Genomic DNA, 24,140 nt, shown 5'->3' with positions numbered 1-24,140 from the left:
TTTCTCCGATAACCATAATTGTTTATTGTGACTGTGGCTTGGCAGTTCGGGCAGGACTGTTCCCATGAGAAGCAGGGTCAAGGCTGATCTGCATATGGCTGGGTCGAAACTGAGGTGGCATGGTGAGCAAAAGAACGATGGGTTGGAGTGCTACCTCTATCTATTTCCAGTGGTTAGATTTATTGGACGCAACCGCCCATCACCGTTTGCATGTTTCATGTAACTGTGCAGTAGCCCGATTTGAGATCCGCCCTGATGAAGTTTGGTTTTGGAAGTTTTTCATGAAATGCTCCAACTTGGTTTCTAAATAAGAAATTACTGCTACTAGGGTTGATAAACGCCATTTTTAGCTTGTCTGCCTGGACTGAAATTCATATAGGCTTGGTAGCAACAAATGAATGAGAAGGGGTTGAGTATCCTGTAACAAACCCGTGCCCTGGTGAAAACAAAATGGGAGAAAGGTGTGCGGTTTATACCACTCTGAGCGCCATTGGAAGGGTGCTTTTGCTGCCATTTTGGCCCGTTACCAGTATGCCTTATGTGGGAAATGTTCCACCTTCTTTTTAAAAGAAAGCCGATTTTACTATCCAATCTTTTTGACGTTTGTTCCCAACACCTTCTACTATTGGAGATTTTTACCTCAATTTATGCAGGTACTTTTTCGGGATGGACATTTTTCTGTCTTGACCAAAGAAGTCTGGTTGGTTGGTTGATGCTAAGAAAAATGACTGGACATATATTTTGCTGCCTTGCTTTTCAAGGAATTCCAGACAGCTCAGCTTTGTGCAGTTTTCGTGTTTTCTTTTTTCTTTTTCTTTTAGAAGACATAGAATTCTGCAGCGTGGATAACACCTCTAGTTCAACCAATTAGTTGTAATGGCTAATGGTCGGCAATGTGCATAGCTTTATACACTCTTGGAGGTGAAAATTCTCTAATGTGGTTACTCTTGGATTTGTGTTGGGGGGGGGGGGGAAGCTGTGAGTGAAAATGGACCTCTGTATTGTAAGCCATTGTGATGGCAATATGTAACAGACCAAAGTCCGGAGGCTAGTTAAGTGGAGAATAACTTGGTGAAACTTTAGTACCAGAATCTTAGTTTTAGAGCTGTTTCATCTATTAGCCTGTTGTTCTCCCTAGAAGCGATACTTTTTACCAGTTGAATATCATCAGTGTACATTTTGTAAATGAAACCCCTCTGTTTGATAGTATGGGTTATAGGCAATGTGTCGCGGTTCAAGCGGGTGGGGGGGGGATGCTGATCCATGAGGGTCTCAAGAAGAGACATAGGAAGACTAAGAACATCATGACCTACCTTGACTTGTGGGGGGAAACGACCTTTACAACGCAACTTTTACAACGCACTACCATTACAACGAAACTTTTACAACGCAAAAACCATTACAACGCATGTATTTACAACGCATGTTTTTACAACGTAGATACCTTTACAACGCATACCATTACAACGTAAGTATTGGTAAGTATATAATTATATTTAAAATGTTATAGGTTTGGATTTTTGGGTAAAGGGGTATTTTTAGGGTTCAGGGTCAGTTTTGGGTTTTTGGGTAAAGGGGTATTTTTAGGGTTCAGGGTCAGTTTTGGGTTTTTGGGTAAAGGGGTATTTTTAGGTTTCAGGGTCAGTTTTTGGGTTTTTGGGTAAATGGGTATTTTTAGGGTTCAGGGTCAGTTTGGGGTTTTTGGGTAAAGGGGTATTTTTAGGGTTCAGGGTCAGTTTTGGGTTTTTGGGTAAAGGGGTATTTTTAGGTTTCAGGGTCAGTTTTGGGTTTTTGGGTAAAGGGGTATTTTTAGGGTTCAGGGTCAGTTTTGGGTTTTTGGGTAAAGGGGTATTTTTAGGGTTCAGGGTCAGTTTTGGGTTTTTAGGTAAAGGGGTATTTTTAGGGTTCAGGGTCAGTTTTGGGTTTTTGGGTAAAGGGGTATTTTTAGGGTTCAGGGTCAGTTTTGGGTTTTTAGGGAAAGGGGTATTTTTAGGGTTCAGGGTCAGTTTTGGGTTTTTGGGAAAAGGGGTATTTTTAGGGTTCAGGGTCAGTTTTGGGTTTTTGGGTAAAGGGGTATTTTTAGGTTTCAGGGTCAGTTTTGGGTTTTTGGGTAAAGGGGTATTTTTAGGGTTCAGGGTCAGTTTTGGGTTTTTGGGTAAAGGGGTATTTTTAGGGTTCAGGGTCAGTTTTGGGTTTTTGGGAAAAGGGGTATTTTTAGGGTTCAGGGTCAGTTTTGGGTTTTTGGGTAAAGGGTATTTTTAGGGTTCAGGGTCAGTTTTGGGTTTTTGGGGTACAGGGGTACAGGATAAAAATAAAGTAAAATTAAATTTAAATTAAATTATATTATTTATAATTAATTTACATTAAAAAAAAATATTATATACTTACCAATACTTACGTTGTAATGGTATGCGTTGTAAAAGTATCTGCGTTGTAAAAACATGCGTTGTAAATACATGCGTTGTAAATACATGCGTTGTAATGGTTTTTCGTCGTAAAGGTAGGCGTTGTAAAAGTATGCGTTGTAACGTCATACATCCCTTGTGGGTGATCTTTTATGGACAGAAACCAATGCCAGGCTGTGCCTGTAATGTTAAGCCAGTCTGTAGCAGGGGGATGATGCTGTCCTGTTTTAAGATGCTGCATAATCTTTTCTCTCCTTATGTACAATTTGCACAGCTGATGTTTATTGTGATATTTTTTTCCATGACAGCGACTCGTTGAGGCAAATGTTCGCAATAAGATCCTGTACCTAATTCAGGCTTGGGCCCACGCCTTCCGCAACGAACCGAAGTACAAGGTGGTGCAAGACACTTACCAGATCATGAAGGTTGAAGGTGAGGGATGATGCGGTCTTTTTGCATGCATTTTCGTCCAGTGTTGTGCATATTTCCTGTATAAAGTGTTCCCCATCCCCACCTTATTTAGGCTTTTACGAAGAATGGTTGACCTCCAAAAGTATTTTTTGTTCCCCAGTTTATTCACAATGTCGGGTATGTCTGCATGCTTTGAGGAACGACTCAAGTTATAATTTTAAATCATCTCGTAGCATGAATGTCAGACCTGTATTCAGTTTGCATAGCGAATCCAGGTGAAGTAAAGACTTCAACAGCAAAGTCTGAAAAGCACATAAGAATCATGCAAACAATGCTTGTTTCGCAAACTATTTCCTAGATGTCTTTAATTTCCTGAAAAATGAAAGAGCAATTAAAAGTACAAACGTTACCAGCAAATTAGGTTGATTTTAGGGTTTGGAGGAGAGAAATAACACAGGAAATTAACCATTTAAAAAAGTTTAATTAAGCTTTCTTGTAGAGAATAACATTAGTGAACAGCAAATGCCTAATTAGCTCCTAAATATGTTAAATGGCCAAATGCTGTTTGGTGAAGAAGAGTTCACCATAGATTTACAGCAACACTTGTTGTCTGCATACGACCGCTGATAAGGCACAGGGTCAAGACTGATTTGCATATGGACAGATCTAAACTGGGGTGGCATGGTGAGAAAAAGAATGATGGATTTAACCCAGATCTCTTGACTGGGGGTGAAGGTTTTGATTTTTTCTGCATTCCGTCCAACAATTGTGTGTCTTTTGATAAGCTGAAGGTAGGCGCACTTTGACCGTAATCGTCCCTCCCAAGTCAAGTCATTTGTTGTGTTTCATAGTGCCAAGTTTGGTGCCCAATTTAGTGGTCTTAGTGGCAAGTGGTGGTCCTACCTGGTCTGTCTCTCACAATGGGACCGTAAGAAGTAGTGAGTGATCATCCGCTATAAAGCTTTTTATGGGTAAATGCATAAGGGGGTCCAAATATCAAAAACAACAGCCACTGTCCAGGATTTGCATTTACGAGGAACCTATGAAATTGGGTTATTCACTATATCCAGTGATTTCACTATTTCCACCTGGGAATATGACTTTGGGATCAACCAAGTCGTAAAATGACAATGCCATTGAACTGTAATGGCTATCAATAAGGTTCATATGGTTCAGGAATCCCAGTGGTTGGCACCACAAATACACACACCATTCGAAGATGCAGTAGCTCTGTACCTTCCATCCTCTCTGGCTGATCTTGGGCAAGCATGGGCACTGAAAAAACGTATGTGGTGGAACGGAGCATTGCAGGATCACCAGTATTGATGCATGAACGTGTCTCTGCAGGTTCACAACTCATCCAAGGTTTGTCTGTGTTCTTTAGTTCTGAGGTTCTTCCTCCTGGCAGCAACCTTGCCTTGCAATGTGTGCTTCCAGTGTGGTCTGTTCCTCAGTTGACTGAAGAGCATGAAAGCTAAACTGGAAGGGTTTGAGAAGGTTGTTACAGGAAAGATGGGTAGTAAATTGGTTGAAAAATAGCTATTCCAGTACCTATGAGAAAAGAGATATTTGAGATACTAAGCAATAGAGGGAAAAGGATCAGCAGTGTGTATTTTTCAAGGATGTGGAATTTTATAAAATACCTGTTTGTCCATGGCACGGGATGCTTCATAAATCTACTTGAACTGTCAAAAATGCACTTGCCCCTTTGGTGCCATCCAGTGAGGTGTCAAATTATGGCAGCGCTTTCATTCCCATTGAATCAGAGCTCTGAAAATTACCTTTGTAATTATGCCAGGGTTTATATTCTAGCAATGTCCTGTTTTTTCCACCTTTCCACAAATCTACCTACTGGTGCTGGGAGTAGCAATAATTAGTAGTTTCAGGGTTGGAATATCCTTTTGAGTCGAAACGCACCTATAAACTTGCATTTTCATGTGTTTTACCAACTCTTCTCTAGTCACTTCCCACACTTGTTCACATTGGAAATGTACTCCTGCCACTTAAGGGCAAAAGTAGACTTTTTCCAGGCTGGGGAAAAAGTTGTTGTAGGGATAGTGAACTTGCAAACACACAGCCGATTCTCGCATGAGCAAACACACACAGGATTATTTGCTCACTCAAAAATGCAGTTAACAAAGGAGTATGGTTTCCAGGCCTCTTCTGTAAACACTTGTAAATTCTCTAAAGTTGTAAATCTATATAGTGCGAGGACTTCTACCATAGGTGCATTTTGTGATTTTCTTTAATAATTTGGCCCCTAATTAAGTCTGGCATTAGCCAAGGCCTTTTGTTTTATTTAAAAAAAGGCTATCTTTTGTCATCTTATCAATCTCGCTCTGAGCAATCTGCTTTTTAACAAGGCACTCGGCATAGTTTCTTTCAGTTCCAAGAACTACTATGGCAATGCGTGCTTCTTAAGACCAAAAACATTTTTGCTTTAAGCCAATGTTTTTGTCACATTGATGAGGGCCTGGTAACTCCCACAACGATAACGTTTTACAAAAAGAATGTGAAAGAAAAACACACACTGACAAAATAAAAGGCTGACTATCGCCACCAGACAGATTGTCTTTGCCAATACTCGTTTGTTTTCATATTTCCTATCACCTTGTGGAAACTGGTTTTACACTAAGTTTACATTATTATGTTTTTGGAATACTAGTATGTATTTAAACACATTTTACTATAGGATGCCTCAAGTAAATTATATCTAGAACTGCAGTTTAGCAGAAGGTTTTTTTTCTAGTTGCTATTTTTTGTGTACATTTTAAATTGAACGGAAGAATCATCAATCTTGTTTTCAGGCTTCTGCCGGTATTCAAAATGAATCACCCAGCATTCTGTAAGCAGTATAGATAGCCTCAAATGGTTAAACTTAGCAAATGTTTATACACATTTCCTTACAGCGATGACCCTATTAATAAAGACTTCATTAATGAACCATGAATACAAGTTCGAACAGTAGGAAAATATGGATACAAATCTTACCTTAACTGCAGACCATGCTCTTTCACAAATCCAAAATGAGGTACTGTGACCTGGCAGTGAAAGGGTTTGCGCTGCAGGTCAACATAAACAGGAAAACCTGATGTTCTTGACTCCAAACAATATGTCCTGGGTGTCGGTTAATATGAATTCTACACTCCTGATTTTTAGTGCAGCAACTGGCTTAAAGCACAGTTTTTGTTTTTAAAAACATTTTTATTAATATTTTATCCTGCAAACGCATAACAAGCATGTCATTAAGAATCACAGTGTCCCTCTCCGCCCCCCCTTAGCCTTCAGCATAGACAATTCACAATCCAACATGTTCCTCATAGTGACCAAACCTCCCTCCCACTCCCAATTGAATACATCCATAAAGTCTCCGACGCCCGCCCACTCATCCAAGATTAACTGCCGGCTCACTCCCATCAAATCGAAGTCCTCCATCCAGGCCATGATAGCGGCGCCATTTACCCCATACTCTCCCAGACTTTATAGGACATCCTCGTGCCTTATACGTGACCCTTTCAGCTGCCATATATATATCCAGCCCCTTCCGCCATTCTTCTATTTGCGACAGGGCGGGTACCCCCATCTCCTTGCCACATCTCTCTTGGCAACCACTAAGGCCAACACCAGGAAGATCAACAGTGGGCGGCTCAGGTCTACGTCATTAGTCATCCCCAGCAGCACCAGTTTGGGGTCCAATGGCAATGCAGTCTCTAGCACCTCTCCCAGTTCTTTTGAAATCTCTCCCCAATAGGTCTGAATTTCCGAGCAGGACCAAAGGGTGTGATAGGAGTCCCCCCCCTGTCATGGCCACACGTCAGGCCGTGAGGTTTAGCAGTCCTCCCTATCTTCCATAGGCGCACCCTATCGAAGTAGGTCCTATGAAGAACATTATATTGAATAAGGCGCAGGCGGGACTTAATCGCTACCTCGTGTGGATGCATCAGCACCGTTTCCCAGTCCACCATGTGGCTTAAAGCACAGTTGAGCAGGAGTAGTTGAATTGCTAGGCTAGACCGAAAAATACCTTCAAAGAGTGAGCCCAGGAATTAATAGTTGGTTGGCTGAAAGGGGCAGATTGGGTACATAAAATTGGTAGTTCTGAGTATGGGAGTGAATTCTGGAATCAGATTGAGATCGGAGACACTAGCTGAGTGGACTTAAGCAGAAGTTGAAATTAAAGAAGAGGCCTGGGAAAAAAGGGGCATTCAGTAGAGTAGAGAGTGTGTTCCTATTAGTGGCGATCTTGGATGAGAAGCATAATGCAGAGTCCATGGCTGAGAGCTAGGGGTGAATGAAGTGAACATGGTGTGGGAATAAGGTTATTGATTACATGGGCCAGAGGTAGTAGACGTGGTTTTAAAGAGGTTATATATTGAAAATAGGTGGGCCTTGCATCGTCCAAGACAAGAGAGTGTGTATTCATAGCTAACCTGTAGATGTCAAGGTTTTTCTGGGTCTTATTTATCTGTAATTTGTGAAGGAATGCCCTTGTCTTAGTTTTCAGAGAGTAGATATCTTGAGCGAACATTTCTGTGGGGATGTGGAGCTGCAGGAATGTTTGAGTGCAAGGAATAATGTGTCTCAGAAGCATGAACTGGATTTTCTCCAATCATTAAAATTCTCTTTGCCCCTTCACTATACTTGACAGTCAGCACTGGGACGCCTGCTGGGGCAGCCATGTGCTTTACAAATATTATAAATTTATTGTAGAAGCGGTCAAAGGATGTAATGTGCTTTTATGTACATTAGCTGGGATAGAGTTGCAGTGTGTTTTTGTGACCAAGAAGGGGGTAATAGTTTGTGCACAAGAGCGATGTTGATCACGAGGTTTATCAAGTATAAAACTACAAAATGAATCACAGAGCCTAAAAGACAGTTCCAAGCTCATTATGTTACTTGTGGGTAAGTTGTGCACGGCTTACAGATTTGCTCTTATAATCACGACAAAAGTAACTGAAAATATGTGGGAAGGGTGTTGCATTAAAGTGGTTTTGCTTGCCATAGCTTTTACTCTGTGGTTCTGGAGAACAAAGCGCGAGGAAATAAGGCACTTTTGGTCAAAGCACAGTTGATCTTCCAGTATGGCACTTCGCAGTTCTCTTTGGAAGGAAGTGGCCATCCTTCTTCTAAAATACTCCGTGGACAAGTCCGATATCTGTCCTGGGTGTAAAGTGAGCCTGCGTATGAGACTTTGTGTTATTGAGGACATTTGGTACCACTAATCTGACTTTTTTGCGTTTCTGCTTACTGTTTTGGTCTTCAGGTGCCAACATTAATTTTGAAGAAGTTAATTCATGTGGCCCTTTTTGCTTTTCTTTTCTTATGTTCTGGTATATTTTATACATTACCACAACACTTTCTTAAATGAAGGCCGAAGGGTCATTTAAAGTAGAAATGCTGCTTAATGGTTGGCACAAGTTTCCAATTTATGCTAGTTTGAAAGAGATTGTGTGTGTGTAGGTTTTCCAGACAAACTAGGATGTTGGGAATCCAAAAGTTCTGTATTGTTTAACTGGTCTTCTGTTCTTTCTTTCTTTATTTTTTCCACAGGCCACAATTTCCCAGAATTCAAAGAGAGTGATGCCATGTTTGCTGCTGAAAGAGTGAGTCTTTATCTTGTTTATTTGTCAATATGGGGATGATGAGAAAAGTAAAGGACTGCTTAGTAACTTTAACATCTGGTCCTGGGTCCCCAGGCCAGTGCTGTTATTTGTGCTCTGGTGGTCTCTGTTTTGGGATCCCCTACAGCCTGCACCTTTTTATGATATATTAAGACTCTGATGATAAAGATCGTGATGCCTGCTCACTTGCTGCACCTAATAAATATGGGTCCCAACAACTGCTGTGTCTCTATCACTCCTGCTTGTGCTTCCTTTATTCAAACTCTGGTAGGTAGCTCTTTGTGAGTCCACAGGACATATAGTGGGACCAAGGACCCTGAGCAGCTGATATGCAAAGGAGGTGCACTTCCAAAGCAATTGTACAGAAATTTTGCTTGTCTGAAGCCCTTTTTTTGGTATTGTGTACTGTCTGGTGGTTTCTTTCAGATAATACACAAGGGCTCGGAGTTCCCATTTTGGTATTCACCTTCACAGGTGTTTCCCTTCATAGTGCCCCAGAGTTAGTGAGAGATTCTCTTGGAATCTTGATGCCTGTCGTTTCCTCTGATAGCGCCTGGGGTGTCTGAAGAATTAATTTGACTGAGGTTCAAATCCTAGTTTTCTGTTATGTCTGTTATCTTCCTCTAGATATCATATTCTGCCAGGTTCTCTCTTCTTGTCGCTATTCTGTACGTGAAGTTGCACATTTGGCATTTTGAAAATACTGATAGCTTGATTTAGAGTTTGGTGAAGAAACACCCTGCCGCCAAACTGACTCTCTGCCCTTTTATTTAGACTCTGGTAGACAGTCATGTTTCCAACTGCGTTGCCCCGCAGGCTCCACCTTGGGAAAACCTACACTGATGGCGTGGCACAATCGGAGCCTTCTGTGTAGGTGCATCAAACCATCTGTCCTGTTTAAGGCAGATGGTCTGAGGCAATTTCTTTTACTTAAGGACCACCAATGAAACCCTGGCAGCACCAAAGTGGGAAAAAAAGACCAAATCCCATCGAGGGCAAACACTAAATTGTCATGGTCATTAAGTCTTTTTTTTTTCAAAGACAAACACACACTTTGGCTAACAAACTTTTGATGAGTATCCCCCTCAAACATGGTAGCTGCTCATTAAGCTTTCATTGCCTTCAGAGGAGCCACTGCTGTCTCCTTTGAAAATACAGAGATCTTTGTAGGGCAAGCAAAGATTGCAAAATATGGTGGGTGGTAGTCCAACCAGGGGGGTAGAGGAAATTACCTCAGCCATCATGAGTGACTGGAGACCTCCTGCCAAAGCCTAAATCAGCCATGAGATACTGCCTTGGTTCTACTGGTGTGACAGTAAGAGGGCTGTACAGTGTTTCCTAATCCTGAAATGTGGAAGTGTTATCTGATGTTCTCCTGTCCGACTGTGAAAGTGCTCTCTGATTTTTGTTGGATCTAGATTTCAATCAGTTCTCTGATTATTGAAAGTTTTGCTTTGCATTTTGATTTCGTTTTTCTTTCCTCTTTCCAAAAGGCTCCAGATTGGGTCGACGCAGAGGACTGCCATAGGTGCAGAGTCCAGTTTGGGGTTGTGACTCGCAAGGTGAGTGTAGCCAGTCACTGTAGTCTCCACTGCCCACTCTTCTGAGGCTCTCAAACAGTGTATCTCCTGCCACGGTTGGCACTAGTCTCCATTTGTATCAGTTCTCCTTCACATCAAATGTTTCTCATGGAATTATGTTCCTTTGTTTGCTTTTGGTAATGTTCTTTGCTCTGCCATAAGAACAAAGCCTGAACCCATGTCTTGGTAGTGGGTTGAGCCGTGATATTAATTTAGTTTGAGGATGCTTGTCTGCAATTTATTTGTTTTTTCTGACTGACATATAACCAACTGTTCCATGATGCCTTTCTGTTTCCGTCTGCAGCATCACTGCCGTGCGTGTGGTCAGATCTTCTGTGGGAAATGCTCTTCCAAGTACTCCACCATTCCCAAGTTTGGCATTGAGAAGGAAGTGCGGGTCTGTGAACCATGCTACGAGCAACTCAACAAGTATGTTTATTTCACTGCTGCTCCCAGTCCTGCAGATCTGTTCAGCACACATTTAGTTCAGTGCTGTCCCCAGCTCTTCAAGTAAAGCATTGCAACCTGTCTGTATATGGACCGTCATGTGGACTGTCTTCTGCAGGTCAGACCGTTCTATCCCTCACCCCATAAAAATCATTGTATAGGGAAGTCTGCTGTCTCATGGTGTGACTCACCTTCCGTGGTCTTGTTCTTGTGGATGAGTTTAGGAGGTGCAGCGCATTTAGTTTTTCTGAATGTGCCCCAAAATAAGTACTGTACAGCATTTGTCTGCTTGAGGGCAACCTTTTGGAGTTGCTACTATCCATGCACTCTGAGCTACAACTTGAAGCAGATATAACCTGTGCCCATGCTGTTATTGCCACTAGAGTAGCTCCCCTATTTTCTGCCTCTATTTACTATTTAGCACCAATCTCATCATTTATTCTACTTACTTAACTAAGGTAGAAGCTCATGGCGAGACCATACTGTTATGGTTCTTCTGAATAATTAACACTCTGATTTGGTCATGCGTAACCATCTCTCTTCTCGTAGAAGGTTATCTTAAGGCTATACAGGGACCCTAGTCTTATGGCCCAACCTGTAAGAAACATTCCAGAAATTCTTAAAACTGACTTTGTTTTTTTTGTCCCCAACACAAAACCTTGAAGGTTGATGGCAGCTGGCAGTCTTCGTCTAACCGTACAACTACTCCCTGGTTAACCACCTAGAGAAGAATAGATGTATCCCTCGTTAGAGGTGGCCCAGTTTACTTCCCTTTAAGTCTCTCTCTGCCACCCTAAATTGCCCCACACTAGAGACCAATTTCCCTTTACAAGGATTGCCAGTGTAACCGTAAGGTTACCTTGAAACATTAGGAATTATCTGTAAATCTAAGTCTGACTCACTCCATATTTCCTCATTATTTTAAGAAGGTTCATTCTGAGATTTTGACAGCTGAAAGTAAATGGAACCGCAGTGTTGACACAGATCTCATAATTCCCATGGTGCCAAGCTGGGACCTCATCAGAATTAAGGGGTCCCTCATAATGAAGGCCTATGAGTAGAAGTCTCTGATGGTGATCTTTATTCTCTGATACCTCAAAATGACTTCTTTCCAATTAACTATACATTTTGTGTTAGCCAGTGAATGATTGTGTCCACACATTTAGCTCTTATATTCTACCCTATTGTGTATACACTTCTGTTATCTGCCCTCTGTATAATTATTATATATATTTTTTGCCGGGTAGCTTTCGGTTTCCCACTGTTCCCCAATGTTGCCGTAGCCCTGACCTTTCTACTCTGCCTGCCTCACCCCTATGCTTCCTTCTGGTTAAATGTTTTATAAAGCAAGTGTTTTTTTCTTCTCTTTAGGAAAGTTGATGGTAAACCTGTCTCTGGCTCTGAGCTGCCCCCAGAATACCTGACAAGCCCCCTTTCCCAACAGTCTCAGGTGAGCACTCTGCCTGATTATTTGTGTCTCTCTAGTGATAAATGTCACTTTGTAATGAATGTTGTTTAGGTCCGTCATGTTTACTGGAATCGGGCAAAATCATATTGGCTGAGTTAACACATGCCTGCACAGGAGAGCTCTCTCTCATTGACATACCTAGGTGTAGGAGCAGTAGTGTTGGCCTTGGATGATTTTTATAAGACTTTTCATGACTATCAAACACCAGCTATGGGTCTGCTGACTGTGTCATGAATGTTAGAGACATTTCTCTGGTCTAAAACAAAGAGAGTCTAAGGAAGCATGTTTTGAGTTCAGTAGAGGGATGTCTGTGGTCCAATAGATGTGCCACTGGTCTAAAGAAAGAGTAGATAGGTCTGAGTGTTGAAATTACGCTATTGTCTTTTCCATAAATCCTCTACTCTTTAAATTGATGTCTTACCTTCTAGTTCTCTTCTGCTTTTTACAAAGATGTCCTCTCTTCCTAAGCTCCTCTGCTTCATTCCTTTGACCGGCACCATCTGTTTGTGAACTTCATCATTGCTGTATACCGATGCTTCCTCTTCCTTAAATCTTGTAGCAGAATATAGATCACACTTTCCTGAGTTTCCGTGCTCCCTGTAGCAATGCAGCACTTTACTTTGCATTCCCCACTTCTTGAAATAAGCCCAATTCCTGGGCATTCTCTACTTCTCAAAGCAATGCGGTTTCTCCCTGAACTCCTTGCCACCCTTACTGAACTTCTCTTGCCACCACATCCGGCCTCCTCTTCTCTCTCCTTCCTGAGCTTATTCTGCCTAAATGTTACTGTACTTCTCTGCACACCGCTGCACCTTCAAACAACATTTCTTGCTATGTTCCTGTACTCCATTAACCTATGCCACCCCTTCTACGTTCCTCTGCTGCCTTTGAAGATGCCATTTCCTGCACTGCTTTGCTTCCTGTTATGATGATGACCCTTCCTGGTTGCTTCTCCTTAAAGCAATGTTGTCCCTTTCTGAGCTGCTCTTCCTTGCAACCATGCGTTCTGTTCCTGAGCTACTCTTCTTCATAATAATGCTGCACCCTTCCTGGCTTACCCTGCTTCCTGTAACCATGCTGTCCCTTCCACACCTGAGAGGCATTGGTAATAATGCAGCCAGCTCCTATGAAACTCTTCTCCCTGTAATGGCCACTTTATGAACCATTTGTCACTTACAGTAAAATCTCTTGCTTCACTTCTCTGCTCTGTATAAGGTTACCTTCCTTTCTGGCCTCCTCTGTGTACTTCTGAGCTTTTTCCCACTGTCATGGTGTCTGGTCTTGTTAGTTACTAGTTTATTAGTTTGTTGTGGTGGGATTGGGCAAGTGGGATGGCTAAAAATAGAGCTAGTGGCATTTTCGCAACTAGATCTTATAGCAAGTCTTGCAGTGGTAGCAGTGCCACTGTGAGTGTCTTTTAACAAGATGGGACAAGTGGATGAAAGGTTGTGCACGAAAGCTAGATCGGCAAAGCTGAATAAGCAGACAAATGTGGTTGGTGAGAACCAGGTTTATTAATTTACCATTCAAAGACTTTGAAAGGGAAAGCAATATCAACAATTCCTAGCAGAAATTTGGACTTCACACTCATGTGGTACAGCAGATAATGCCCAACGCTGAAGTTACACCTGACAGTAAATTTTTACAGTAGAGGAGTAGCTCCTGCGCTCGTACGTACTTGCAACTGATGGCAGGCTAGGGTAGGAGATGGGCCTGAATTAGTTGCATATGATGATGGGAGACCTGGAGCTGTACCTGCTGTCAATTTGGGATATAATCTGAGGTGGTAGGAGTTGCACCCGACAGTGGAACAAAGTAGTAGTTTCTCCCAGTGCGATTAAACCCGACTAGGTTGCAGATAATGTGAAGAGGTAGCAGCTGGATCTGATGTTGGAGGAATACAATCTGAACTAACAGAAGAACCAGCAGGTCAAGCATTTACAGGTTGTAACTGAAGTGGTCACAGATAATTATTTTAGGGGGCAAGATAAGCAAAGGACTTGGTTAGTGTGAAGTGGGATGAATTGATAATGGATATTGTAAAAGCAAGAGATGCCTAGTGCAAGCTAAGAATGAGAACAAAATATCACCTTGTGCTGCTTGCATGACTAGCGTAGCACCCATGGGTGCTGGTGTGGGTGCGAATGGGCCCTTCTTATGTGTTTTGCTTTTTGTTTTTTGAATCTTGAATAAGACCCAGGCTGGGGAAGAGGAGAAAGGAGCGGCAGGGACAGAGGCTCAGAGCAGCCGAAAGGTGAGAATTACTGTAAGGGACGCTTGAGAATATTCACCCGTCCGCTTCTCTGCACCTCCCACACATGCCTGTTACTCATCTCCTGAAGCATTTGAGTTTACAGATATTGTATTCATACCTGAAGTCCCTGAATCCACAGACTTGATTTCACCGGCCGTCTGTGAATCTCCTGAACCTGTAGTATGTATATAAACCTTATTCTACCCCAGGAAGTCATAACACCCAACAACTGTGCATTTCCACACTGCCTTATTACCCACAGACCTCATACTCTCCTTGCAAAGCCACTGAACTCACAGACCTTGTATTTGGCCCATGAAGGCACTGTGCCCAAAGACATTGGATTGGTCCCTGAATGCAACTGAACCACCACCCCCAGCCCGATTAAGTCCTAGAACCCAAAGATAACATATTCACTTTATCAAGCAATGGTACCCAAAAAGCATGTGCTAAACGTTGAAGCTGTTGAACTTGGCCCTTTTACTTTTTCCTCCCTTAAAAGTCTTGTACCCACAGTCCTTTTATTCATCCCATGACACTATAGTACCTAAAGACCTTATATTTGCCCCATGAAGACCAAGAAAACACCAACCTTATATTTGCCCACTAAAGTTCTAGAACACTCAAACCTTGTATTTGCTTTTGTTACACACTGCTTACACTGTCAGTCAGTTCTTACATTCTAAGCACATGGATTTTGTACTCACTCATCAAAATGTAGCACATTCTCTTTTAGATCCTGAAACAACGGCACGTACACCTTTTACTCACCCACCTGGAGCTGTAAAACCCAAATACATTGTGTAATTACTACCTTAAGACCTAGGACCAACAGATCTTGTACTCACCCCATGTATTAATAGAGCTTACAGACTCTGTATCGGTCACTTAACCATACAACGCAGACTATATACTCCTCTCCTATAATACAGCCATAGACCCCCACAGATCCTCTACTTAACTCCATATTAATCACATACTTTATGCTCACTATTTGATATCTTAGAACCCATCTTCTTTGCACCACCTGTGTTAAACCTTACAACCCACAAACCTTGCACTTGCCTCCTGAATCGATAGAACCCACATATATTTCATCCACCCATAGAGATCGTTGAAGGTCTAGACTTGGCGTTAGTCCTTGAAGTTATAAAACCTACTGAACTTTTATTTGCTCTTAGCCAGTAACTCCATAGAACATATGCTACCCTAAAAAAAAAAATCTACCCCACAGTTTAATGGATTTACTCTGCAACTCCAGCACAATACTAACGCTGATCATGTGAAGTCATAAAACCCAATGGTTTTTGCAATGTTCAGCTAAATAAGTCGCTCACAAATCGGATGTTCGTCCCTGGGAACTCTGGTGCCCCAAATAGTTTCCCCTTCAGTCCTGACATACCTTGTGCTCTGAGACATTGCTAATATCAGTGAGCTCTACAGCTCTCCAGGTTACTAATGCCTTGCCTGTATCACTCTTGAGTAGTGCTCATTGCTAGGAAGGTTTTTCTGATGTGTGTCTTCCCCTGTTAAAGCCCAGCCCACCCCCTTCCCCTCTTCTTTGGCCTGCTGGTAGGTCATTGCTTTTCTATCAGTCTCTGTTCTTTAAATTCCATTTCTGAATGCTCGTGGGACCTATTTTTAGTGTCTGCTTTCTTCTGAAGGTCTTCTCATGCTTGAATTTTACTTCTATAGCTCCTGCTCGTCCCCTCACTCGGCGAGTCAGACCTTTGTTCTGATTTTTCTCTTTTTCAAACTTTCTGGGCACCTTTCAGCCACATGCTTTACTCTTATCCTGTCCCTTCTGGGGTGGGTCCACACGCTTCCCTCTGCAACAATCTCTCCTTGCTAGGAGTTTTCCCCTTCTACCTTTGGTTCCTTCAGCATGTCTTTTGCACATTTACCCTCTGAATGACAGAATGCTCACCTCTCTGTGAACTAGCTCCTTACTACTGTTGCCTCATTCAAGGCTCTCTGTTAATAAGGACCTGCCTTTCTCTGCGGCTGGTGTTGCGGAATATCCTGACTCCCTTTACCCACTCCATCACTCTGGGGAGAGAATGTGGTCTAACGGCTAGGGCAGTCGACCTCGGAGCTGGGGACCCCAGTTCAAATCTAGGCAGGGACGCTCAACATTCTGTGAATCTGGGCAAATCACTTGATTTCCCCTGCCTGACAAAAATAAATGTGGCCATCTGTAACGTAAATGGTGCTCATGTAAAGCGCTCTGATACCTTTGGGTTTGGTTTGCGCTATATAAAACTCTAAAAAGAAAAAAAAATCTCGCTCTCTGGTCGTTTAACCAACGACTTGTCGGCCGCCAGAGATTTATGTCACAAAGACGCTGTCTGTGGATTTCCAGTTAAAGTTTCCTAGACAAGCAGTATACTCTTGCCAAAACACAGTATGTGAGGCCGTTTGCTCTCATATACACAGGACCACATTGTCTCATTATGGACATGCGAGCATGACCCAACAATCTTATACATCTTCGATTCTGAGAGTAGTTCTTCCACACACTGATGCACGTAGGAACTCTGTTTCATTCTTACAAAGTGACCTTTAGCACTGGATTGACGCTTTCTGAGACTTTTTTAGTTCCTGTGCTATTTACCCTTGTTTGTTATTGTGTCCTATTTTTATGTACGGTTGTGCATCAATTTGTGTAAATCTAGTTCTGCAGGAGTACATATGCATGTACCGTGGGATGTACAATGGCTCTGTTTTTGTATGTGAATGTTTGTAACAGGTTTTTCAGTGAGGTGCTGTACAAATAGAACATCAATTTGGTTCAGGGGCTGTCACTTTAATTATTTGGAGCTCCGCGAATGATTGTAATCCTGGGCCTGAATGAATGAATGAATGAATGAATGCATGCATGTATGAGTATTTGAGAGTGGCTGTGTATGTAGCTGTCTTGAGCAGTGTGTATGTATGATGTGTATGCCTCCGTGGTTGGGTTTGTATGTTTAAGTGTTAGAACTGGTATACATGGGGCTTTATAAATAGATGTACATGCAGTGTTGTGCATTTGTGACTGTGTATGAGTGTATATCTGCATTTATGTAAATGGGCGAGAGTCTATTGGTGTGTGTCTGTGAAGATGCGTACACCTGTTTCCCAAGAGCTGGGCATATATATTGGTTTAACTGGGGCTTAATAAATGGGTGTGTAACCAGTGGAGGGCAATATGCATGCAACATTGTTAACTTGGGGTTGTGTGAATGTGTGCATTTGGGAATGTATAAGTGGCTGTAATTGTATTGGTGTGTGTGTGTATAGTACTGTGTGAATGTGGGTGTACATGGGGTACAGCTGGTCTGTTTAAATGGTTCTTCATGTATTGCATGTTTGGAGTAGTATGAGAGTGGGTATATAACTAGGGCTATATGATTGGTGCACATCTATCTATTGGGGTAAAATGTAAAGGTATGTGTATGTCACTGCACATCAAGGCCTTTATAAATCATATTTATCTTCTGGTGTGTTTCAGTGGCTATGTGGATTAGGTGTATTTATATTGTTGTCTAAAGTGAACTGTATATATTGGTGTGCTTGTATAGGTGTACATGTAAGAGTTAATGAATGGTTATGTATTTATCAGAGTTTTTATGTGTGGATCTATGCAAATGTGGTTACCTGTGTTATTGTGAATTGTGGGCTGTATGAATGGTTTTCCATATATCATGTGTGTGTTTGGGCTATCTGAAGGCAGTGCATTTGTGATTTATTTGGCTGTATTAATAGGGGTTACAGTATATATTTGTGCATCTCAGGATATGCCAGTAGATGACAGTTTGAACTTCTGGGACATTTTTAAAGGGATCTTCTGCATAAATGTGTGTACTTATAGGTCTGTGTGAATGAAGTGCGGAGGCGGCGGTGGCAGAGTTTGGGTGTCTGTATGTTCTGTCTTCCTGTCCACCTGTCTTGTATGATTGTGGTATCTTGGCCAGTGTGGATGAATGTGCTCACTTCACTGTGTGACTGGACCGTGTGAATGGTTAACCGTCTAGTATTGGAGGTGGTACATAGGTACTTTATTCAGCATGTGGGATGATAGCTAATGTACATATCTGAATGTCACGGGCTGCATGCAGGTTTACTATGTGTTTCCCTTGGCAAACTTTTTGTTTCCTCGTTGGTGTGCACATTTAAGTCACTTCTGCCTTCTTAAAACACAGCAGTGTTCCAGATTCTTTCACGGCCTAGCTAAGCAATTGTCTCTATATTCTATGCTCAGACACCACCCAAGAGGGATGAAGCAGCACTCCAGGAGGAAGAAGAGCTTCAGCTGGCTATTGCCCTTTCGCAGTCTGAAGCAGAAGAGAAGGAGCGTTCGGTAAGTGGATGCCGTGAATAGGCAGGCTTTGTGATGCAACAGTAGTCACTGAGCACATTCCACCAATTGTGGCCAGTGCAACCTTGTGTGTAATTGGGAGCCCTACTTCTAGTGATGTATGGGGATACTTTTTGAGAGAAAGACACTTAAGAGGTAAACAGTTGTAATGGGAGGTTGTCAAACCTGATTGGGCAGCTCATTAAGAAAACGGTTTGATAGTGTTTGCACTTTAGTGTTTACATGAAGTAATGAATAGGGACCAAAGAAATCAAGTCCCACTTGTATGGATTTACTGTGGCTTCAGGCAGAGTATTCATGTGTAGAGAGGCTATATTTAAAAGTGCTATGCAATTAGAAAAGGATCAAGTGTTTACAAGCATGCCAGTTGATCACAACAGTGGCAAGCTCTCAGGGTGTTTAGATCATACTTTTTCAGTTTAGAAAGCTTTATTGAATAAAGATAAACTACGTAAAACATCATTACAAAAGTAAGTGATATCTAAGAAACAGGAGACCTCTGAGAAACAATAATGATTAAACTACTAACCCCAGGGAAGGGTTGTATAACTATACCAATAAACAAAGCTTTTGTGGGTAATTTTTCGTAGGGGGAAAGGGGGGGGGGAGGAAAGAAAAAGAAGGCAACTGTAAATTTAATACTTATATAAATCTGATAACCAGAAGAGAAAATAAAGGACCATAAAACATTCAAGGTGTACGTCAGTAATCAGTTAATCAGTTAAAGGTAGCCATAACAAATCTCTTTTGATTAATAATAGTACAGTTGTAGCATAAGCACGATCAAGTCTGTGGTGATGACATAGCAGATTCCACCAAGCATTATACGCAATTTTGGAAGTATCTTTCCAATTGGTAGTGATTATCTGAAGAGAAATTGCTATGAAAAGGTCAATAAATTTACGAACATTGCATTGAACATTCCATATGGAAGAGGTGCCACCCAGAAAAATATGTACAATCTCAAAGGGAATATCAGTAGACAAAATGTTATTAAGTGTAGACCAAATACGGGACCAAAGAGCTTTGACCACTGGGTAATGAAAAAACAGTTTAGATCATCCTTGAAACCAGTTTGTCACCAATTACAAACACACCAAAATTATTTTAAAACAGTGGATTGTTCCCGAAGTCAGAGAACGCAAAAGATCCGAACCTAATTGAGAGCTGCACTCCATTCTCTGAAGCAAATAGAAGCAGGGTTGGTGAAAAGTCAACAAGCTACAGCAACACAATAATTCAGAACAAGATGAAGAATAAGGTCACAGTGACGCCAAAGAAAAGAGACAGTATGAAGCTTAACATACCATAGTACTCTTATAAACTCACCTAGGTCAGAACAAAGAAACCTGGAGCTGGCAGGGTCATCTGGAAGTAGCAAAGTGGTTCAATTAAACTAAGCTGAAATTGGCAGACTTGGGAACAAGGCTCAAGTCGAAACTGCAGATCTCTGGGTTGCAAAGGTTAAGGAAGAATAACCCTCTCATGGCACAAGGAGTCTTATTTTTCTTAATAGGTATAGTGCCAACTGGACGCTTATTTTGAACACTGATGTTGAGTGTTATTTACGGTGCCATACTGTACCAAAGTTCCAACCCCTACCACCATTATCTGTAACCTTTCACTGCTTGCACTTAATGCCTAGAGAGAGTCAATTACCCAAAGAGAGGAACTTGGTTTCCATTTTTGAGTGGATTTGGAGTTGTCGTTTTCCTGACCCTTGGACACCATTAGTAAATACCACTTCTTCAACGTATACTGCACAATAACCATTGACTCCTCCGGTACCCCACATAGGGTACTCTTTATCCGCAAACCTTTCTTTACCCACAGCAGCCCACTTACTTTCCTCACAGCTCCAGCCCAGTTAGAATGAATCACTGTTCTGTGGTTATGAAGAAACAGAGGTGAGACCTGAAGGAAGTGGGATTGCACATGAGATTGGCTGGTTTGGGATAAATATTTTCGTAAAAATGAAACCAGTGTGTTTGATCTTTAACCTAAGTCTTGTACACAACTTATCCTCCAGTGCATTTGTGCAGACTGAAAATGCTTGCCTGGCCATTGTTTTTTAGAAACAGAAGACCACCTATCCTATGTATCCAAAAGCAGAGCCTGTTGCCAGCACCACTTCCACTCCCACTGCTGGGACGCTCTACTCATCTCCAGTGGTAAGCTTCAACATGGTGCTCCACCATCGTCCCTTCACTTCCTTTGTGTTTTTGCCACCTCTACTTTTTTTGTTTCCATCATTTAACCCTTTGTCACACTGCTCATGCCACATTCCCTGTGTTTTGTTTTCATTACTTGTGTTTGTTTGACGTATATCTCCTACTAGTGCCAGGAATTCTGAAATTGAATCGAATGGAAAGGGGGATGATTAAAGGTTGCGAATCTATCTACTTTATGAGCTAAATGTCCTAATCCACTTTAAAGTGTGCATTTCAAGGGAAGTTGCAGGATTTCAAAGCAATGTGTGATACTGTCAGATGTGTGGGGTTTCTTAGTGTGGTAGCTCTGTCTGAGAGGAATGACTGAAGCAGATGGTGTTCTTGGAATCATATTGTTTCCTGAATTGACTCATTCACTTTTTTCGCTTTTTCTCTAGAACTCTTCTGCCCCATTAGCTGAGGATATTGACCCCGAGGTAAGTTGTGGCGAGGTAACAGTTATTGGCTCTGGCTAGTCCTTAGCAGGAAAGCCCATCTCTATTCTCTGTCTGCTTATATGACCATATCTTGATTCCTGTTCTGTTTCTCAGCTGGCTCGGTATTTGAATAGGAATTACTGGGAAAAGAAGCAGGAGGAAGTTCGTAAGAGCCCCACTCCTTCTGCCCCTGCACCTATCATGATCACTGAACCGATTGCTGTTACGGGGGAGATCCATGTGCCGCCCGTTACCGTGGTTAATGTCGTGGAGGTAAGGGATTGTCAATGTTTTGGTCAACTTCATTCTGCTCATTCACGTGATTAATTATTCCTTGCGCCACTCAAAGGCAATCTGTAGCTGACCCATTTTAACCTAAGTAAAGCATGTCTCAACATTGAATGGGCTCCTTTGTCTGGAAACAGATGTTTGTCATGTATGCTCAATAGTTGGGCAGGAGCGCAAATTCTGAAATGTCTTTAAATAAATGTTAGTTTCAGCCGTAATATCAGACTCTTGTTTAATTTTTCCACTTGTCTCCCCTCAACCACCTAGCAGCAGTACCAGCCTACACTCCATCACACCTGTCTTTCACTAATGAGCACCAGTACCAAGTCCTCCTTGGCCCTCTTCATTTCCCTCCAACCTGTTGAGACAGTACACTCCTTCTAAGGTTTTTTTTTCTTTTTTTTTTTCCAAAAACCTTTATTTGAGCAAGCATAGAAAAATACAAGAATGGGCCTACAACCGCACGGGCTGGCCGCTAATAATAAGGCACGAATCAGAAGTGTACACCCGTGGTCAGGCACAAATCCAGCACAAAGCATTACTCCCAGCATGTCACAGAGCATATTGAATTTTTATTTTATACAAAAAGAAAAACAAACACTAGAAAGGCGAATGCACGGTAATCAAGGTCAGCCCAAAGAACGGAGGGGATGGTCTACAAGCAGGAGAACCTACCAAGAGCCCTGAGGCTCCAACACGGTCGGGGGGGGGGGGGGAGCAGCGGGGAGAATCGGAAACACAAAAAACAGTATGAAAGGGTTCCGGGAACGCTCGCCTAGGGAGATAGGACAACATCAGTAGTGCCTACAAGGGGAGGTGTACAGATATCCCCACGATATTCATTCCACTGGCCCCAAATCTTCGTCCACGCCCTGGGTCTGCCCCTGGCCACATAAACAGTCTTCTCACGAAACATGGACCAGTCCATGTTGTCCTCCCATTTCGAGACCTCAGGGGGCCTGGATGCGCCCCAGAGTTGCGCAATATCCCGTTTCGCAATCATGTAACCCAAGGTGGCCCATCTGGTCTGGGCCACAGAGTAGTCAGTGGGCTCCCACACATTCAACAGACATCGTCGAGGCTCCGGCCGCAGGGCAACACCAGTCACAGCAGTCATCACCTCAAGCACAGCAGTCCAGTAAGCCTCCACAACCGGGCACTCCCAAATGTGTAAAAAAGTAGCACACGACCCACAACCACGCTTACATAACCCATCCAAGGAAAAGCCCATCGTTACCAGACGCGGACCAGTGACATACACTCGATGAAGGATTTTAAGTTGAACCGAACGGAGACGGGCAGGAATGGCTACCTCCTTGGGAGAAGAGAGTGCCGACTGCCAATCCTCGTCGTCCAGTTCCAACCCATCGCCGACCCAAGCCTCCCGAAGTCGGACCAATAAGTCCGCCCGATTATTGATCAGCTTCTTATAGATCAGGGAAATAGTGCTATCAGGCAGGTGCCCATCAAGGACACGATCTTCGAGGGGGGAAGACTCGGGCAGGGCCTCATCAGGAGTCAAGACTGAGGCGAGGGCGTGCCGGACCTGCAGATAACGAAAAAATTCCCTACCATTCAAACCATATTCCTCCTGGAGGGCCTGGAACGACTTCACACTACCTTTCGAGCATACATCACCCACCTTACTTATACCAATCATATCCCAGCGGTCGAAGCCCTTAGTAGACCAGAGACACCCCAAACGTTCCGAGGCATAAAGCGGCGTCGCCAGCGTCATTCGATCCTCCCATCCCAAACTCACATTCGCGGCTCGCCACACAGTTACTGCACTCCTGGACGGGCCCACAAGATGGCGCCCGGCCGATCGGGGAATAAAGCGCTCTATTAAAGTCCCCACCCGGCAGCTGGAGTCTATCCATCTCGAATGTAGGATTTCGACCCGGTGAAAACATCACGTGATTAATAGCAGACAGCTGGGAAGCCCAATAATATCGCTTGATATCGGGGAGCGCCATGCCCCCGTCGTACCAAGGGATGGTGAGTTTCGCGAGGGCAATACGTGGACGCCCGTCCCAAATCAATTGCCTTTGAAGACTCTCGATCTCTCGGAAATAGGTCTTGGGGATAGCGTCATAGGAGTTCTGGAGCGCGTAGAGGAACCGCGGCAAGGACATCATTTTAAACAGGGCCGCCCTGCCCAGAAGAGACAAAGGAAGCTTACGCCAGCGGGCCACGTCCAGTCGCAATCGAAGCAACGGGGGGAGGAGATTACGCTCAAATCGGAGCGAGGAGTCCAACGTAATAAAAATCCCTAAATATTTGAAGCCAGACTGGACCACCTGGATAGGAAGTCTGCTCGGCAATGGGGGTAAAACACCCGAAAGAACATACACGCAGGACTTTGCCCAGTTAATAACGAGGCCCGAGTTGGCACCAAATGAAGTGAGAACGTCAAACAAAACTGTCAGAGATTTACGCGGGGAGGTGAGATACAAAAGAATGTCGTCCGCGTAAAGCGAAACGCAGTCCTCAAAGTCCGGAGACCAGCGAATCCCCTTGAGCGAAGGCTCCCACCGAAGCCAAGCAGCCAATGGTTCCAAGGCGAGTGCAAAAAGCAACGGAGACAAGGGGCATCCCTGACGGGTACCCCTACCAAGGGTGAAAGGGGCCGAAACTCTACCATTTACCACTACTTGTG

The 24,140-nt window shown here is 42.9% G+C and overlaps 1 protein-coding gene across 8 annotated transcripts in view; it reads left to right on the top strand.

The window, feature by feature from the left end:
* Positions 1-24,140, top strand: part of HGS (hepatocyte growth factor-regulated tyrosine kinase substrate) — a 236,173-nt gene that overhangs the window by 107,041 nt on the left and 104,992 nt on the right. For 4 of the 8 annotated variants that reach the window (XM_078653844.1, XM_078653843.1, XM_078653849.1 and 1 more), the window contains 10 exons: positions 2,714-2,837; positions 8,367-8,419; positions 9,931-9,999; positions 10,322-10,446; positions 11,836-11,914; positions 14,127-14,186; positions 18,430-18,528; positions 20,622-20,717; positions 21,155-21,193; positions 21,308-21,466. In XM_078653844.1, the coding sequence (XP_078509970.1) occupies positions 2,714-2,837; positions 8,367-8,419; positions 9,931-9,999; positions 10,322-10,446; positions 11,836-11,914; positions 14,127-14,186; positions 18,430-18,528; positions 20,622-20,717; positions 21,155-21,193; positions 21,308-21,466 (903 nt within the window). The remainder of the gene's footprint in view (positions 1-2,713; positions 2,838-8,366; positions 8,420-9,930; positions 10,000-10,321; positions 10,447-11,835; positions 11,915-14,126; positions 14,187-18,429; positions 18,529-20,621; positions 20,718-21,154; positions 21,194-21,307; positions 21,467-24,140) is intronic. The other 4 variants (XM_078653846.1, XM_078653845.1, XM_078653848.1 and 1 more) reach the window with 2 other exon arrangements.

This window comes from Lissotriton helveticus, chromosome 7, assembly GCF_964261635.1.
Source record: "Lissotriton helveticus chromosome 7, aLisHel1.1, whole genome shotgun sequence".
In the NCBI taxonomy this organism is placed as follows: Eukaryota; Metazoa; Chordata; class Amphibia; order Caudata; family Salamandridae; genus Lissotriton; species Lissotriton helveticus.
This window is presented reverse-complemented; position numbering and strand designations above follow the sequence as displayed.